The 20,201-nt window shown below is 48.4% G+C and overlaps 1 protein-coding gene across 1 annotated transcript in view; it reads left to right on the forward strand.

The window, feature by feature from the left end:
- LOC120053010 overlaps positions 1–19,443 on the forward strand; it is a 120,632-nt gene extending 101,189 nt beyond the window's left edge. The window contains exons 11-18 of the mRNA XM_039000265.1: positions 6,085–6,238; positions 10,886–10,992; positions 11,125–11,230; positions 16,999–17,263; positions 17,583–17,752; positions 17,932–18,046; positions 18,294–18,493; positions 19,339–19,443. Coding sequence (XP_038856193.1) covers positions 6,085–6,238; positions 10,886–10,992; positions 11,125–11,230; positions 16,999–17,263; positions 17,583–17,752; positions 17,932–18,046; positions 18,294–18,493; positions 19,339–19,443 — 1,222 coding nt within the window. The remainder of the gene's footprint in view (positions 1–6,084; positions 6,239–10,885; positions 10,993–11,124; positions 11,231–16,998; positions 17,264–17,582; positions 17,753–17,931; positions 18,047–18,293; positions 18,494–19,338) is intronic.
- The last annotated feature ends 758 nt before the right edge of the window (positions 19,444–20,201 follow it).

Here is a 20,201-nt window from a genome sequence, read left to right on the forward strand (position 1 = left end):
CATTGTATTAAAGTAGAGAACACAATGAAATATTTCGGAAAATGTCAGTTTTCCACAAGGCTACGCAGTCATTTGTTTATAACTTCTATTTAACTTCCATATAATGGAAGTTTTAAAAAAATGTTAGAGATGAGGTACACTTAATCATTTCCATTTCAAGCTTCTTTAATCTACCTTTGTTCAATTATCTTTCCCCACAACACTCTGCTTCCCTCCGGTTGGTTACACTTCAAGAAGTCTCAGTGCATCCTTTGATTTGTTGGTATTGCTGCCCCTTTCATAAAATCAGGAAGCATCTAAAGGCATTTATCTAGTAGATGACATAACATTGTATGCTCCCCTGCAACACAATATACAAAGATATGCACATCAGAATGTCTTTGTTTCACAGTATGTCATCAGGTCCAGGTTCTCTTTAGCACCTTTCGAACAGAGTTAACACTACTCGCTTTTCTTGTTTGTGGAGCAGGGAATTACGGCACCAAAATCAACATTGTAGAAAAAAATATGAATAACTCCAGCGTACACGGTTTTACCTCTGCATATTTATTGTCAACATTTTGGTACACCTCCTTTTTCAAGACCTTGAAAAAGGTTGGAAAAGGTTGTACACCAAAACGTTGACAGTAAGTATGCACAGAGGAATTGTGTGTGCAGGAGTTATTTATGTATTTTCTCTACGTCTCTGTCTCAGCTTGTTATGGTGTCCCTGAGCAAGTGAGAAAAAGTCCCATCTCTGTCCCCTGGGATGGGACCTGCTGCTTGGTCTAATTAATGGGAGGATAGGTTAGGCTCTCTGACCTTTGGGTTAAGGTCATATGATCAGGGTTCGGGTGTTAGGATCTGGCTAGGGATTACAGCATCGATCCTCAGGGATGTATTTCATCTAAAGTATTGAGTGTGTGTTTCGGTATTTGTCGTGTGATGTCATGTGTGTGACAGTGCAAATCATTTGTCTGCTGTATTATTAAGACCAGACTAAAATTTGGAATAGTAATACCAAAATGTACAGTATCTCTTGGGGGAGAGTCATTGTTCTATAACAGTCTGTGGTGTTGCAAGGTGATTGGACAGAGGAGTTAGTCCAGGAGAAGGTTAATGTTCTGTCAGAGCCTGTTGTGTGAGGGCAGGGTACAGCTGGGGGTGATTCTACAGTTTTCCTATAGACTTTTCCAGTGAATCAGCTGTTTGCACCATGGCATCTTCACCCCCCCTAGGGGCACGGTGGTATTTGGGTATGGAGAGAGGATGAGTAGACATGACTGAGGTCAAGGGGCCTGATGACAAAGATTGACTTGGATTCTATTATCTCCTTATGGGAGGTAATGGTTACCCGGCAGTATCCCTAGAAATATAATCACGGTACCATACAACCTTCGGTGGGAGTGTACAGTTTGGTAGCCATGGTTACTCCAACCCCAAAAGGATGGACTATATAACCATTGAATTTGTGAGAGAAGGAGAGCAATGGACTAGTCTTTACTTTACAGTAGCTCATATCAATGGACTAGTCATTACTGTACATTAGCTCATATTTAGCTGGCTTCCCATCAGTACTCAGAGCCCATCAGAGCTCTCCTATGATGTTTATAGCGGTCCACTACACACATAACTTCCCTCAATATTAGCCTACTATAGTGGTGTAGTGCTGTTGTTTAGGTGTGTGAGTGCAACAATCTGTTAAAAATGATGTCATAACTTCTCAGTCAAAGTTTGTACCAACAGATATAGCCTATTGAATATTATTATAGAATATGCATAAAATGCATCTTCCAACTGCAACGTCTGCCCTATGCCCACACATATTGTCTCAAGAAAATGGTATAGTTTATATGTTTATTCGTCACATGCTTTGTATACAATAGGCGTAGACTAACAGTAAAATGTTTACTTACGGGCCCTACCCAAAAATGCAGAGAGATCACCAAGTTAGGCATATGTAATTTCAAAATAGGCCATCATCACTGTCAATCGTTAATAATAATTGTTCACGTTTTACTGGTGAAACTGGCTGCAGAGAAGTCAGGCACAGGAGAGCAGAAATGGGTAGCAAACGGAGCCCTTTATTGAGGCGAACAGAACACGGTACATAGAAAACTAAACACACACGGGTTACAATAACCCGGCGCAAACCAGCCTGGAGTACACATACATTTACATATAACAATTCCACACACAGACATGGGGGGAAACAGAGGGTTATATGCACGATGAGTAATGAGGGAATGCAAACCAGGTGTGCGGAAAAACAAGACAAAACAAATGGAAAAGGAAAGGTGGATCGGCGATGGCTAAAAGACCGGTGACATCGACCGCCGAACGCCGCCCGAACAAGGAGAGGGACCGACCTTGGCGGAAGTCGTGACAGTACCCGCTCCTTGACGCGCGGCTCCAGCAGCGCACCGACACCAGCCTCGGGGACGACCCGGAGGGCGAGGCGCAGGGCGATCCGGCCAGAGACGGTGGAACTCCCGCAGCATTGAAGGGTCCAACACGTCCTCCACCAGGACCCAGCACCTCTCCTCCAGACTGTACCCCTCCCACTCCACGAGGTACTGAAGGCTCGAATCCAGTATGGAGCGAACGGAGTACGCCGGGGCCCCCTCGATGTCCAGAGGGGGCGGAGGAACCTCCCGCACCTCAGACTCCTGGAGCGGGCCAGCCACCACCGGCCTGAAGAGAGACACATGGAACGAGGGGTTAAAACAGTAATCGGGGGGAAGCTGTAACCTGTAACTAACCTCGTTCAGTCTCCTCAGGACTTTAAATGGCCCCACAAACCGCGGGCCCAGCTTCCGGCAGGGCAGGCGGAGGGGCAGGTTTCGGGTCGAGAGCCAGACCCGGTCCCCCGGTGCGAACACCGGGGCCTCACTGCGGTGACTATCTGTGCTAGTTTTCTGGCGCAGCACGGCCCGCTGGAGGTGAACATGGGTGGCGTCCCATGTCTCCTCCGCGCGCCTGAACCAGTCGTCCACCGCAGGAGCCTCGGTCTGACTCTGATGCCAAGGCGTCAGAACCGGCTGGTACTCCAGTAGGCACTGGACGGGGGAGAGGTTAGTGGAGGAGTGGCGGAGCGAGTTCTGAGCCATCTCGGCCCAGGGCACGAACGCCGCCCACTCCCCCGGCCGGTCCTGGCAATAAGACCGCAGAAACCTACCTACATCCTGGTTCACTCTCTCCACCTGCCCATTACTCTCGGGGTGAAACCCCGTAAGGCTGATCGAGACCCCCAGACGTTCCGTGAACGCCCTCCAGACCCTCGAAGTGAACTGCGGACCTCGATCAGACACTATATCCTCAGGCACCCCGTAGTGCCGGAAGACGTGCGTAAACGAGGCCTCCGCAGTCTGTAGGGCCGTAGGGAGACCGGGCAGAGGGAGGAGACGGCAGGACTTAGAGAAACGGTCCACAACGACCAGGATCGTGGTTGTTACCCTGTGAGGGGGGAGATCGGTAAGAAAATCAATCGACAGGTGCGACCAAGGCCGTTGTGGAACGGGTAAGGGGTGTAGCTTACCTCTGGGCAGGTGCCTAGGAGCCTTACACTGGGCGCACACCAAGCAGGAGGAAACATAAACCGTCACGTCCTTAGCCAAGGTGGACCACCAGTACTTCCCACTCAAACAGTGCACTGTCCGACTGATCCCTGGATGACCAGAGGAGGGTGACGTGTGAGCCCAATAGATCAGCCGGTCACGGACAGCAGACAGAACGTACAGACGCCCAGCGGGACACTGGAGGGGAGCGGGCTCTGCACGTAACGCCTGCTCAATGTCCGCGTCCAGCTACCATACTACCGGCGCCACCAGGCAGGAGGCCGGGAGTATGGAGGTCGGATCCATGGGCCGCTCCTCTGTGTCATACAGCCGGGACAGTGCGTCTGCCTTCACATTTTGGGAACCTGGTCTGTAAGAAAGGGTGAAAACAAAACGGGTGAAAAACATGGCACACCTTGCATGGCAAGGATTCAGTCTCCTCGCTGCCCGGATGTACTCCAGGTTGCGGTGGTTAGTCCAGATGAGAAAAGGGTGTTTAGCCCCCTCAAGCCAATGTCTCCACGTCTTCAACGCTTTGACGACAGCCAACAGTTCCCGGTCCCCCACATCATAGTTTCGCTCCGCCGGGCTGAGCTTCTTCGAGAAGAAGGCACGGGGGCGGAGCTTCGGTGGCGTGCCCGAGCGCAGAGAGAGCACGGCTCCTATCCCAGCCTCAGACGCGTCCACCTCCACCGTGAACTCCAAAGAGGGATCCGGATGGGCCAGCACGGGTGCCGAGGTAAACAGAGCCCTTAGGAGACCAAAAGCCCTATCCGCCTCAGCCGACCACTGCAACCGAACCGGACCCCACTTTAGCAGTGAGGTAATGGGAGCCGCTACCTTACCTAAACCCTGGATAAACCTCCGATAGTAATTGGCAAACCCTAGAAACCGCTTCACCTCCTTTACCGTGGTGGGAGTCGGCCAATTACGCACGGCTGAAATGCGGTCACTCTCCATCTCCACCCCTGCGGGGGGAAATGTGGTACCTTGGAAGGAGACGGACTCCTGGAAGAACAGGCATTTCTCAGCCTTGACATACAGGTCATGCTCCAACAGTCACCAAGCACCTTACGCACCAAGGACACATGCTCGGCGCGTGCAGTGGAGTATATCAGAATGTCATCGATACACCACTACACCCTGCCCGTGCAGGTCCCTGAAAATCTCGTCCACAAAGGCTTGGAAGACTGATGGAGCATTCATCAACCCGTACGGCATGACGAGGTACTCATAATGCCCTGACGTGGTACTGAACGCTGTCTTCCACTCGTCTCCCTCCCGGATACGCAGAAGGTTGTAAGCGCTCGTGAGATCTAGTTTCGTGATGAAGCGCGCCGCGTGCATTGACTCAATTGCTGTGGCTATGAGAGGTAGCAGGTAACTACTTCACAGTGATCTGGTTTAGGGCTCGATAGTCAATACACGGGCGCAGACCTCCCTTCTTCTTCACAAAAAAGAAACTCGAGGAGGCGGGTGAAGTGGAGGACCGAATGTACCCCTGACGCAGAGATTCGGCGACATATGTCTCCATAGCCGCCGTCTCCGCCTGTGACGGGATACACGTGACTCCTAGGAAGTGTGGCGTCTACCTGGAGGTTTATCGAACAGTCCCCCCGACGATGGGGTGGTAATTGAGTCGGCAAGACTCAAATCAGAATATTCGGGGGGAATGCGCACGGTGGAGACCTGGTCTGCACTTTCCACCGTGGTAGCACCAACGGAAACCCCTAAACACCTCCCCGAGCACTCTCGCGACCACCCCGTGAGAGCCCTCCCTTGCCATGAAACAGTGGGGTCATGACAAGCTAACCAGGGTAGGCCTAGCACCACGGGAAACGGAGGAGAGTCAATGAGGAAGAGACTGATTCTCTCCTTGTGACCCCCCTGCGTCACCATGCCCAGGAGAGTGGTGTCCTCCCTAATTAACCCTGACCCTATTGGTCAACTGTCTAAGGCGTGAACTGGGAAGGGCATAGCCACTGGAACAATGGGGATCCCTAAACTATGGGCGAATGATCTGTCTATGAAATTCCCAGCCGTGCCTGAATCGACGAGCGCCTTATGCTGGGAATGCGGGAAAAACTCAGGAAAAGTAACATGCAAAAACAGGTGTGCAACAGAGAGCTCTGGGTGAGAATGCTGCCGGCTCACCTGGGGTGTCGCCAGAGTGCCCTGCCTGCTGCCTCGACCCCCAGAGAAACCACCCGACACCAACCGGCAGTGTGACCTCTGCGGCCACAGATGGTGCCCGTGAAGGAACCTCCTCCGATCTCTCTGAGCGCAGCACCTCCCAGCTCCATGGGTATCGGAGCGGTGGTGCTGGGGGATGGAACCGACAGATCCCGATCTGGACGTCCGTGGGTAGCCAGCAGGTTATCCAGCCGAATGGACAGGTCTACCAGCTGGTCAAAGGTGAGGGTGGTGTCCCTGCAGGCCAACTCTCGACAGACGTACTTGCGCAAACTGCAGCGATAGTGGTTGATCAAGGCCCTGACGTTCCATCCCGCGCCGCGAACTCCTGGGCGCTCCTCTTCCCCTGCCTCAGGTGGAAGAGACGTTCACAAATTCTCGAAGTGGTCCAGCGCCGCATCTCCTTCTCCCCACACAGCGTTGACACACTCCAGAGCTTTCCCCGAGAGACACGAGAAGAGGGCGGACACCCTCTCACGGCCCGAGGGAGCCGGGTGAACGGTCGCCAGGTATAAATCCAGCTGCAGCAGGAAACCCTGGCAGCGTGCGGCCGTCCCATCGTATTCCCTGGGAAGTGCGAGACAAATCCCACTGGAACCGGGTGCGGAGGGGGTGAGTAGTGGAGACCCCTGTTGTGCTGGTGGGGGCGCTGGAGGGACTCTCTGTCTCTCCCAGCGGTCCATCGTCTGGATCCATGGCGATGCCGAGATGGTGAAGCATCGCCGCGTGCTCCTGGATGCGCTCCTCGACTCCGCCACCAGGGGCACCTGCTCCTGCTGACTCCATAATTGGGTGTGGAATTCTGTAAAGGAGTGCGTAACTGGCTGCAGGGAATTCAGGCTCAGGAGAGCAGAAATGGGTAGCAAACGGAGCCCTTTATTGAGGCGAACAGAACACGGTACATAGAAAACTAAACACACACAGGCAAACCAGCCCTGGAGTACACATACATTTACATATAACAATTACACACACTGACATGGGGGGAAACAGAGGGTTATATGCACGACGAGTAATGAGGGAATGCAAACCAGGTGTGCAGGAAAACAAGACAAAACAAATGGAAAATGAAAGGTGGATCGGCGATGGCTAGAAGACCGGTGACATCGAACGCTGCCCGAACAAGGAGAGGGACCGACCTCGGCGGAAGTCGTGACACTGCGTCTTCATGCAGATCATTTGATCTCAATCAGTTTCATGGGAATATGCATGTAGAGCTTCTTCAATGACTGTTTTGTGAGATAATTAGAGCAGATGATTTTAACAAATTATTAGCCTTTCTTGTATTTTGTTTCAATCAAAGCATACAGTATAACCTACTTAGTGGCGCGTGCTGTGACTATTCAACTTCAGCTAACCATCCTAAAATGTCATTAGAAATGAGGAAGGGTTTTTGGTGTCACAGTATGGTTATAGGCTTACTATGCTATGCTATTATATTTGGTTTTATTATGTAAAATACAAATTAATTATTATGTGATCTTGCGGGACATTGATTCATCTTCAGATTTTTTCCCCACAAATATTAATGGAGTTAGATAGAGTTAGATAGAGTTAATGGAGTCGTGTATTCTCAAATGTAAAAAGTGAGGGAGCTCCTTAGCTCTCCGGCAGCACTACATCACTGGCCTACTAGTTGACTTCAGAGCAGTGAGGGTCTGTCTGTTTATTTCAAAGGATCTTTGACCTTCAGAAGTGATTACACTCAAGGGAGTGTCTGTGACCTTCACACCTAACTACAGTATGATACTAGGGTACTAATACTATTTGGGTACTAATACTATTTGGTTACTATTACACTATTCTCTATTGACACTAGGGTATTATGCTATGCTGACTCAGGTTTTAGTGTAGGGCAGTGGATCCAGGGCTGTGTGTATGTGCCTGTCTGTCTGTCTCTTTGTGTGTGACTTTGTCTCTTGTATTGGTCTTTAAGTGAATAATGGGGATGGTGTCATGGGGAGGTGGGTAGGGGAGGGTACTGGGAGCGGGCGGGCAGGAGGGGGTTTTCTTCTTGTGCTCTCTCCAGCCTTGCAGCGGAGTGTCCCCACCTTTTCCCTTTTCCCTTTGGTCTCAGGCTCTGGGCACAGGTAACAATCCATAAGGATATTATCACAGGTCATGGTGAGAAGTAGAGGCCTCGCCTGCCTCCACATGCCCCCGCTAGTGTGTGTGTGTGTGCGTGTGCGTGTGTGAGTATGTGTGTTTTCCGGGAGGCACTCACCTGCACCTGTCATATGTCCTCCAATCCCGTTGTGTCTTGCTGTTAATGTGGCTGCCTTTTTGCTGCCCTCTGTGACCCCCTGCCAAGCCCCCACGCCGCACGCCTACCCTCCTTTCACTCCCTCCACCCCAGGTGCTTGCTGTCTCTCCAGCCGTTACCGTGCCAACAGAGCAGCCCATATTCTTTAGCTGGTGATCTGGGAAGGGAAGCAGCAGGGTTTGATCCAGGCTCCATCAGCCACCTCTGGCAGCTGCATGCCACTACAAGCTGACTGACATGACCCTCACGGTGCCCTCACACAACCATGCCACATGTTAGCATCACGTTAGCCCCACGTTAGCCTCATCAGTTAGCATTAACAGTAACATATGGAAGAAGAGAGAAGATGACCTTACCTAACTCTATGTAGTTAGAGTGCTTTGTATGGAGTCCCTCCTGTTAGCCTATTCATAGTCATATGTTTTGATGGAAGGAAGTTGATTGAATCAGACTGAGACAGTCATTCCCTGTGGGTGGGACACGAGTCTCTAGACATCGACAGCAGGCTTTGGGTTAGATCCAACTTTTAATGAATCAGCATACAGGGAGATCATAGACTAAGGAAGGAAAGAGAAATGGAAAAGATAGATTAGGACTGAGGGCGTAAAGAGGAAGGACAGCAGGAGATGTTGGATATGAGAAAATTGACGTGATTCAGTAAAGATAAGATAAACGGAAGACGAAGCAAGGTGTATCAGTTGTTTCGATGTTTGGCACTTTGACCTCTCCCCCTTCCATCATCTTATGTCTCCCTCATTCAACCCCCTCCCCTGCAGTCTACGGTGTGAATCCTCCTAACAGCTTTCCCCTCCAATCATAGCTATGACAATCAAGAGATCCCCCTGGAACCAGGCTCATCCACATTACTTGTTTTGCTTACACTTACCTGTCTGTCTGTATGTCTGTCTACATTCATTGTATGTGTCTTTCTCTGTCTGATGCCCCGCTTCTTACTCTATACGTGCTCCATTATCGGCCTGTGTCCCTGTCTGTGACTGGGTGTCAACCCGTGTCTGTCTCGTCTCTTTGTCTGTCTGATCTGGATAACTCAGTCTTATCCTCGCCAAGTGGATAAACGCTCTTATTTATTTGTTGCTCATTCAACTTCACTGATCACCTACACCTAGGGTTCAGGGATCCATTTGTTTGCTCTAAAGGAATGACTAAAGGAATGGGGGTAAGTGGTGTAGGTAGAGTTGCAAAATTCTGGTAACTTTTCCAGAATTCCAAAATTTTCCAGATATCCTGGTTAAAGGATACCAGATTTCCTGCTTATTCCCTCTTTATTGCAGGAATCTTCCAACAGCGAAGAGGTTTTCTAGAAAACCTGAGAATTTTGGAAAAGTTACCAGAATTTTGCAACTCTACCTACACCACTTACCCCCATTCCTTTAGTCATTCTCCTTCCTGTCTAACATCCATTTAGTGCCTTATAGAGCAAACAAATGGATCACTGGACAGACAGACAGACATACAGACAGACATGATATGGGGCGTAGTCCTCCCTAGGTTCTCAGATGCAGGCAGCAAAAACTAGCTGAGCGATTGTTTTGTATGTGCATGTCGTTGCTTGCGCTGTGCTAAACTGTAGTATAATGGCACAGTGAAACTCTGCATGCCTCTGTTGTACTGTATATACATAAGTGAAATCCAGCCAGCCAGCCAGTGTTCATGGAAGGACACAGTGCACTAGAGTTACAGTCTTTCTCTTGTGTTAGGCAGCCCAACCCAACCACAGATACTGGATTTGCATTTGTGGACTGACCCTTCACACAGAGAGAGCCCGACTAGACAGAGATATGTCTGCGGTCCTACAACAGTGACTGACCCCTCAAACGACCAGGAACACAGACATCTGTAGCCTCAACCACATAATTACTGATACTTCAGGAACCACAATTACCATCCTCCCTCCTCCTTGATAACCCATATGGCTAACATGCCCACATGCATCCTCTAACATCCCTCTGGATTGGGATTAACCTCACTCAGCCAAACGATTAGTTCCTTGTATCTATTTGGCGGTTAACATGTTGTGTGTGTGTTATGTTTATACCCTCCCACATCACATCTTATCCCTCCTTTTCTCTTTTTCTCTCGCTCGCCTACTTCTTTTTCCTGTCAGCCTTTCTGATGTACTGCCTCCAGCCATCTCCCTCCCTCTCTGACTCGTCCTCTTATTTTGCATGCCCATGTCAAGTCCGTTTCTCGTCTCTATTCTTTAGTCCTTATTGTGCTCTCTTACGAAAAGTAAGTCTTGTTTTTTTTGTTTCTAGGCCTCTTATCCTCTCCTATCTCCTCTATTTCTCTTCCAGCTTCAACTGAACTATGCTGTGGTGTCTGTCTCTGTCTCACATTCATTTGAGTCAGTAACCTCACTTTGTTCATTCTGTTAATCCTCATAGTCTTAACAAAGACAAATCCCCCCTTTCTCTGCAGAGATAAATCTTCAAATCTACTTCTTCTTCTGCACTCATCTTTCCCACAGCACCCATTCCTAATCCCACTTCCTCTCCCTCCATTTCTACAGTGCACTTGCACTCTGTTTTTCCTCTTTCTTCCTCTTGTCATTTTCCAGTGTCTAACCTGTAATTAGTGGTGTCTGTCTGTGTCTTGACTTGTGTCACCTGCTATAGCTCAGCATGTCTTCTGCTCACCAGACTGTTACAACATATTGTCTAGGAACACTTTGTCTCCAACACCCAGTCCTCCCACACCCTGTCCTCCCTCTTTTACTCTTTCGTTCATTAATTGTGTGATTTTTGTGGCTGTTTCGCAAGTATCACATTGCTACATGATTGTAGTGACTAAGGTTTGGAACTCAGTGTGCATGCATGTGTGTGAAGGTGTGTGTGTGAGTGTAAGTCACTAACATTCCTGTGTTACTCCCAAGTCTGGGGACATTATCAGTCACATTCAGATCTGGACTCTGGATAGTTCAGCCCTGACACAAGACCTTGCAGCCTCACCTGTGGTGGGAAGCCATTTGATGAGCTGCAGGTTGCAGCACAGACCTGAGGCTGGCTCTTTGTCTTCAGAAGCAGGATTCTCCTAATGCTCCGTTGGCCTCTCTCTCAGTGTCCGTCCTGACTGTGTCTCTGTCCCCCCCCCCCCCCCCCCCCCCCCCAGCAGGAGCCTGGGTAAACCTGGGAGCCAGACCCCAGATGAGGCAGGCCGCCTCGGGAACTCCTCCGTCACAGACCTGGCCAACTCTGTCACCACCAGCGACATTCACATGGTGAGAAAACCTGCTCCCTTCCTGTCTGTCTGTGTTAATGATTGTTCACCTGTACTCCTCTCTGCGTGTCTATGGGTTTGTCCACAGCCACCCACTTGTGGCAGCATTTAGATTTGCAAGATGTCTTAAATGACAAAACGTTCTAATTACATGACATTTCCCAACCCAGCTTGGCTATCACAAAGGAGAAACTCAGTAGAATATGCTTTATTCAGCAAAAGCTGGTAATTACGCTGAGAACACAGTGCTGTGAGTGCTGGGTGGACAGGGCGCGGGTGGGGGATGGGCCTGTGTTATTATGTGGGTTGCATGTCTGCGTTATGGAGGTCCCGATGATGCTTAATGATGATACTTTCACTTTGAGGGGGAGCCAACAGGGCCTGTCAGTTGGATCAGACCTGCAGTTGGCCATGGTATCTTTCCATCTCTGCTCTCACTATGTGGGTCGAAGACTTTCATTAGGCCTAGTTAATATCTATAACTTTTTTTTATCACTGAGGCACAGTTTTTGTTGGGGGGGGGGGGGGGGGGGGGGTCATTGTGATACTACCTATGCAGGAGTTTAGAAGTTTTATATACGTTTATAAAAGTGAGTTAGTTTGAATAATCCCGGTACCCAGAATCAATTCTTGCGTGCGCTGGCCAGCTACGTCAGTCTGTCACGAGATTTTTTTGAAATTTATTTTTATTTCACCTTTATTTAACCAGGTAGGCCAGTTGAGAACAAGTTCTCATTTACAACTGCGACCTGGCCATGTCACGTTCGTTGTAGTGAGGAGACCAAAGCGCAGCGTGATGTGAATACATATTTTAATAGAAGACGACTGAACACGAAGAACACTAACAAACAATACAAAATAACAAACGACCGTGAACGCTATAAACACGGAGTGCAGACATGCAACATCAACATAGACAATAACCCACAAACTAAACTGGAAAATGGCAACCTAAATAGGATCCCCAATCAGAGACAACGATCAACAGCTACCTCTGATTGGGAACCAATCCAGGCCACCATAGACCTACATATGCCTAGACTAACTACACACACCTAGACATACATGAACCCTATACAATACCAAAACCCCATAGATATATAAAACCCCTAGACAAGACAAAAACACACATGCCACCCTCGTCACACCCTGACCTAACCAAAATAATAAAGAAAACAAAGATAACTAAGGTCAGGGCGTGACAGGCCAAGATAAAGCAAAGCAGTGTGACAAAAACAACAACACAGAGTTACACATGGGATAAACAAACGTACAGTCAATAACACAATAGAAAAATCTATGTACAGTGTGTGCAAATGTAGTAAGATTAGGGAGGTAATGCAATAAATAGGCCGAAATAATTTCAATTTAGCATTAACACTGGAGTGATAGATGTGCAGATGATGATGTGCAAGTAGAGATACTGGGGTGCAAAAGAGCAAAAAATGTAATAAATAAATAACAATATGGGGATGAGGTAGTTGGGTGTGCTATTCACAGATGGGCTGTGTACAGGTACAGTGATCGTTTAGCTGCTCTGACAGCTGATGCTTAAAGTTAGAGAGGTAGATATGTCTCCAGCTTCAGTGATTTTTGCAATTCGTTCCAGTCATTGGCAGTAGAGAACTGGAAGGAAAGGCGGCCAAAGGAGGTGTTGGCTTTGGGGATGACCAGTGAAATATACCTGCTGGAGCACGTGCTACATGTGGGTGTTGCTATGGTGACCAGTGAGCTGAGATAAGGCAGGGCTTTACCTAGCAAAGACTTATAGATGACCTGAAGCCAGTGGGTTTGGTGACGAATATGTAGCGAGGGCCAGCCAACGAGAGCATACAGGTCGCAGTGGTGGGTAGTATATGGGGCTTTGGTGACAAAACGGATGGCACTGTGATAGACTTCATCCAATTTGCTGAGAAGAGTGTTGGAGGCTATTTTGTAAATTACATCGCCGAAGTCAAGGATCGGTAGGATAGTCAGTTTTACGAGGGTATGTTTGGCAGCATGAGTGAAGGAGGCTTTGTTGCGAAATAGGAAGCCGATTCTAGATTTAATTTTGGGTTGGAGATGCTTAATTTGAGTCTGGAAGGAGAGTTTACAGTCTAACCTTCTTAAAATCAATACACAAGTATATTTTTTTAAACCTGCATATGTAGTTAAAATAAATTAATGTTAGCAGCCAATATTAACTAGGGAAATTGTGTCACTTCTTTTGCATTCAGTGCAAGCAGAGTCAGGCTATATGCAGCAGTTTAGGCCGTAATTAATTTGCCAGGATTTTACATAATTATGACATAACATTGAAGGTTGTGCAATGTAACAGTAATATTTAGATTTAGGGTTGCCACCCGTTCGATAAAATACGGAACGGTTCCGTATTTCACTGAAAGAATAAATGTTTTGTTTTCGAAATGAGTGTTAACGGATTTGACCATATTAATGACCAAAGGCTCGTATTTCTGTGTGTTTATTATATTATAATTAAGTATATGATTTGACATTTGATAGAGCACTCTGACTGGACGGTGGTAGGCAGCAGCAGGCTTGTAAGCATTCATTCAAACAGCAGCTCTTAGCAATGCTGGGATGCACAGCGCTGTTTATGACTTCAAGCCTATCAACTCCCGAGATTAGGCTGGCAATACTAAAGTGCATATAAGAACATCCAATAGTCAAAGGTATATGAAATACAAATGGTATAGAGAGAAATAGTCCTATAATAACTACAACCTAAAACTTCTTACCTGGGAATATTGAAGACTCATGTTAAAAGAAACCACCAGCTTTCATATGTTCTCATGTTCTGAGCAAGGAACTTAAACGTTAGCTTTTTTACATGGCACATATTGCACTTTTACTTTCTTCTCCAACACTTTGTTTTTGCATTATTTAAACCAAATTGAACATGTTTCATTATTTATTTAAGACTAAATTGATTTTATTGATGTATTATATTAAGTTAAAATAAGTGGTCATTCAGTATTGTTGTAATTGTCATTATTACAAATATATATATATATATATTATATAAAAATCGGCATCAGATTTTTTTGGTCCTCCAATAATCAGTATCGGCGTTGAAAAATCATAATCGATCGGCCTCTAGTCCAGAGTAGTGATGCTAGTCAGGCAGGCGGGTGCGGGCAGCAATCGGTTGAAGAGCATGCATTTAGTTTTACTAGCATTTAAAAGCAGTTGGAGGCCACGGAAGGAGTGTTGTATGGCATTGAAGCTCGTTTGGAGGTTTAACACAGTGTCCGAAGAAGGGCCAGATGTATACAGAATGTTGTCGCCTGTGTAGAGGTGGATCAGAGAATCACCAGCAGCAAGAGCGACATCATTGATATATACAGAGAAAAGAGTCGGCCCGAGAATTGAACCCTGTGGCACCCCCATAGAGACTGCCAGAGGTCCGGACAACAGGCTCTCCGATTTAACACACTGAACTCTATCTGAGAAGTAGTTGGTGAACCAGGCGAGGCAGTCATTTGAGAAGCCAAGGCTATTGAGTCTGCCGATAAGAATGCGGTGATTGACAGAGTCGAAAGCCTTGGCCAGGTCGATGAAGACGGCTGCACAGTACTGTCTTTTATCTATGGAGGTTATCTATATCGTTTAGGACCTTGAGCATGGCTGAGGTGATCTGTTTGTTAACTTGGCGACCTTGAGCATGGCTGAGGTGATCTGTTTGTTAACTTGGCTTTCAAAGATTTTAGAAAGGCAGGGAAGGATGGATATAGGTCTGTAACAGTTTGGGTCTAGAGTGTCTCCCCCTTTGAAGAGGGGGATGACCGCGGCAGCTTTCCAGTCTTTGGGGATCTCAGACGACACGAAAGAGAGGTTGAACAGGTTAGTAATAGGGGTTGCAACAATTTTGGCGAATAATTTTAGAAAGAGAGGGTCCAGATTGTCTATCACAGCTGATTTGTAGGGATCCAGATTTTGCAGCTCTTTCAGAACATCAGCTGTCTGGATTTGGGTGAAGGAGAAGCGGGGGGGACTTGGGCAAGTTTCTGCAGGGGGTGCAGAGCTGTTGGCCGGGGTAGGGGTAGCCAGGTGGAAAGCATGGCTAACCTTAGAAAAATTCTTATTGAAATTATTGATTATCGTATATTTATCGGTGGTGACAGTGTTTCCTAGCCTCAGTGCAGTGGGCAGCTGGGAAGAGGTGCTCTTATTCTCCATGGACTTTAGTGTCCCAAACCTTTTTGGAATTAGTGCTACGGGATGCAAATTAACCTAGTCTTCTGACACTCACATGGTCTGGAGGTGGAGAGATGTGTATAGTGTAGGTGGGCTCAGTATGTGGTTGTATTTTTTTTACATTTAAAAAATATATATATTTTATCCCCTTTTCTCCCCAATTTTCGTGGTATCCAATCGCTAGTAATTACTATCTTGTCTCATCGCTACAACTCCCGTATGGGCTCGGGAGAGACGAAGGTCGAAAGCCATGCGTCGTCCGAAGCACAACCCAACCAAGCCGCACTGCTTCTTAACACAGCGCGCCTCCAACCCGGAAGCCAGCCGCACCAATGTGTCGGAGGAAACACCGTGCACCTGGCCCCCTTGGTTAGCGCGCACTGCGCCAGGCCCGCCACAGGAGTCGCTGGAGCGCGATGAGACACGGATATCCCTACCGGCCAAACCCTCCCTAACCTGGACGACGCTAGGCCAATTGTGCGTCGCCCCACGGACCTCCCGGTCGCGGCCGGCTGCGACAGAGCCTGGGCGCGAACCCAGAGACTCTGGTGGCGCAGCTAGCGCTGCGATGCAGTGCCCTAGACCACTGCGCCACCCGGGAGGCCCCTATGTGGTTGTATTTTGTGGAGTTGTAGGTTCTGTATCTATGTGGGTTTCAGGCGAAGCGATTGGGCAACAATAAAAATAATGAAAAAACAGATTGACCCTGAAAAATGTTGAAAACTGTAGGTGGGGCAGATTTCAGGAGAGATGTCTCAAAGACGATGTGTGCATGCATGCGTCCATGTAAGTATGTCTGTGTGCGCATGTGTGTGTTTATGAAAGACAGACAGACATCAGACACCAAGAGAGTGAAGGAGGAGAGATGATCAGATTTAGAACGGGGAGGCAGAGCAACAACGAGATGTGTGGGAGAGAATACAGAATGTGAGATTAAATTCCAGGAACTGCACCTTGGGCCAAGCCTCTGGTCCCTCTCTATCAGATAGCAGCCTTTTAACTGCATTTCCTTCCCTCCCTCAGGGCCCAGCTCCAGTTAGGCAGGGGGTCTCTCTACTCACAGAATATCTCCTGCCTCTCATCTCCAGATATGCCATCTCCCCCATCGCTCCCTCCCTTATCGCTCAGTAAAGCCCAGACATATGACATAACCATATCTGAACGTTAGACTAGCATGAGGGCAGCATTGCACGTGAGTTCCAGTGCTGTTTGACTGCCCCCTTGTGGATGAGAAATAAAGCTCCTTGTTCACCTTGGGTGTCCATGTCCCTGAGTGTTTCATCTGTGTGTTCCATGCTGGGAAAGGGTGGGGGTAGTGGGATGAGGGTTGTTGAGTGTACATAGGGAGAATCTCAATTGCATACTCCTCGCGTCCTCTCTCCTTTCTCCTCGCCTCCTTCTCAAAACCCATTGGATGAGAGTGCCAGAGGTCCCTCCCCTCCTGACTTTCTCCTCCAATGGGTTTTGAGAAGGAGTCAAGGAGAGAGGACGCGAGGATTATGAAATTGCGATTCTACCATCGTATAGACTGGATAAATATTAAAGTGCTCTGCTGGTGATCTCTCCCAGCTCTCTCCGGGCTCAGAAGAGGACACAGAAGGGCCTGTGGTTGAGAAGCTGGGCCGGATTCAGTTCAGTGTGGGCTACAGCTTCCAGGACTCCACCCTGACCGTCAAGATCCTCACGGGCCAGGAGCTCCCCGCCAAGGACTTCTCTGGCACCTCAGACCCCTTCGTCAAACTCTACCTGCTGCCTGACAAGAAGCACAAGCTGGAGACCAAGGTCAAGAGGAAGAACCTCAACCCTCGCTGGAACGAGACCTTCCTGTTTGAAGGTCAGACTGTGAAATCACCCTGCACGAGGCTGCGTACCTAATGGCGCTCTATTCCGTATATAGTGCACTTTGTTGTCCACAGCCCTATGTGCCCTGGTTAAAAGTAGTGCACTACATAGGGAATAGGATGCCATTTGGGACACAATGGCAACTACTGCACATTATAAAAAACACACATCTGGTCTTAGAACTATACACATAACTAGACTTATGGCTATTGGTTATCCTGTATAAAGTCTGAAAGAGTACTCCCTAAATCTCTGTCCAGCACATATCAGCCTCTTATCTGTCTGTTTATGTATCTGTCTTTTCCCCCCAGGATTCCCCTATGAGAAGGTGATCCAGAGAACCCTCTATATGCAGGTGCTGGATTACGATCGTTTCAGCAGGAACGACCCCATCGGGGAGGTGTCCATCCCCCTTAACAAGGTGGACCTGGGCAACCAGCAGACCTACTGGAAGGAGCTGAAGCCCTGCAGCGACGGCAGCGTGAGTAAAGTACACACACAGACTAGGACAGTTGCAGAGGGACAGGGGAGGAGGGGAGATGAGGGGGGAGGGGTGGAGAGAGGGAACAAGGAGAAGGAGGGATGACGGGAAGACAGAAAGGGGTAGAGGAGATGGAGGGAGAGAGGGTTAGTGAGTGGTGATGTCATTGTGTTTCTCAGGGGAGTCGAGGAGACCTGCTGGTGTCACTGTGCTACAACCCTCAAGCCAACACCATCACTGTGACCATCATCAAAGCCCGCAACCTCAAAGCCATGGACATCGGAGGCACCTCCGGTACAGTACATACAGTACATACAGTACCCTGTCATCACCTGTTTCCTGTGTTACAGTCTGTCTACCTTAACATGTGTCAATGTGGTTTCAGTATCTCTCCATCCATACAGTGTCCAAAATGACACCCTATTCCCTATATAGTGCACTACTTTCTATGAGCCCTGGTCAAAATAAGTGTACTGTATAGGGATTAGGGTGCCATTTGGGATGAAGCCTCTGTGTTTAAGTGATGTGTCTCCCCCATCAGATCCCTATGTGAAGCTGTGGCTGATGCACAAGGACAAGCGTGTGGAGAAGAAGAAGACGGTGACAATGAAGTGCTGTCTGAACCCCGTGTTCAACGAGTCCTTCCCCTTCGACGTCCCCGCCCACGTGCTCCGAGAGACCACCATCATCATCACCGTCATGGACAAGGACAAGCTCAGTCGCAACGACGTCATCGGCAAGGTACCGCCCCCTCGTAATGCCCAGACCACCAGCCACGTACATCACCAGGCCACACTGACCCCTGCTGGCACATACTGAGACACAAATGCACACACACACATACATGCTCACATAACACACACACACGCACACACACATACACACACACACAATGATCCTGCTCTCACACACACTAACACAACGACACATTAACAGTCACTGTCTCAAGATTGCTCTTACATACTGACACAGTGAGATTGATATCCATTGATTGTGTGGTTCGTTTGTGGCACACAGAGGCACTATCCCATTGATTTTCTGACACACTGTAACCCTCATACAAGCTTCCTTACTATGGATCCAGTGTCTGATAGTGACCCCTCAGTAAACCAAACACGCCTCATCACAGGCGCTGGCCCTTTCACCCACAGTCTAATCACCACCAGTAAAACACAGCTGTGGCTTGCTTGGGAGCCTCCATCTCTCTGTCTAAACATAAGTCTCATTCTCACACAAATCTTTCCCCCTGTTTCCCCTGCTCTGAAAATTGCTGAGAGTAAAACAGCTGTTTCCTCTTAATGACTCTCCTCAGCTCACGATATGAATTAAGTTAGATTAGACTGGCAAGCTTAGTGACTGGCAAGCTTTATGGTGAGAGCAGGGACACTCCAGACTTCAGAGAGTTTAGTTTACCTCTCTCTGTTTTGCCATGTTTGAGTATGATTAATATAGATCTCTGTGACGTCAGATATCCTGCTTACATCATCCATCTCACCCCCCTCGCTCTCTTTCACTCCATCGCTCTCTCCTCCTCCCCTCTCCCCTTCTCTTTCTCTCTTTCTTCCCTCTCTCGCTCTCTCTCTCAGATCTATCTCTCGTGGAAGAGTGGTCCGGCGGAGGTGAAGCACTGGAAGGACATGATGGGTAAACCTCGTAATGCCGTGCAGCAGTGGCATGCCCTCAAGGCCTGATACTGTAGGTCCAGTCACATCCACCCAGACCATCCCAGCCCCTTGCCCTGCCCTCCCACCCTGCTGTTATGCACAAGGCTGACTCGCTGCAGAACATGGGTACAAATAGCCATCCAACGCATCCACCCAACGTATCCACCCTCTCCTCCTGCCTGTCCTCTCTCAGATCCCTAATGAACTTCTCCTTCCTCTATTCCCGTCTGTTAAGCTGAGTCCTTTCTGAGTCTTGTTACTTTTAAGTCATACCTTCCTCTCAACCATTGTTTTTTCTCCTTGGTCCACCTTTACTCTGTTTTACTTTGGAGTAGTACATTCTGCCAGCCCTAGGGTGAGCCTCAGCCACCAACAAAAACAGGTTCAAATAGACCATATAAGAATCCTGCGAAAGGAGCTGGTGAAGGGCCTGTCTTTCAGGAAACATTGTATCTGTGACTGTGTGACAGACTAACCTACAAGCCAGTGACCTGGGCCAGGAATCCAGTTCCACCATTCATCCTGTGTCTCTCCATCGTTCTCCTGTGGCAGTGAGGGGAGGCGTCTTCTCTCCCTAATCACTGCTCTCTCTGTCGTCAGAAGCAATCTGGTTGGCTGTTCATTTTTATTTTTTTTGCTTCCCATGTTGACCCTTTGGTCCGTTCCCTTCTGCAAACACACAGAGAATACAACAGGAAGGATCGATAGAGAGAGAGAGGCAAACCATTGGAATAGAAGAGGGATGGACTGTCTGGATGGTAATGGAATTAGACGTGACACTGTCA

This window comes from Salvelinus namaycush, chromosome 1 (assembly GCF_016432855.1).
Source record: "Salvelinus namaycush isolate Seneca chromosome 1, SaNama_1.0, whole genome shotgun sequence".
Taxonomy (NCBI): domain Eukaryota; kingdom Metazoa; phylum Chordata; class Actinopteri; order Salmoniformes; family Salmonidae; genus Salvelinus; species Salvelinus namaycush.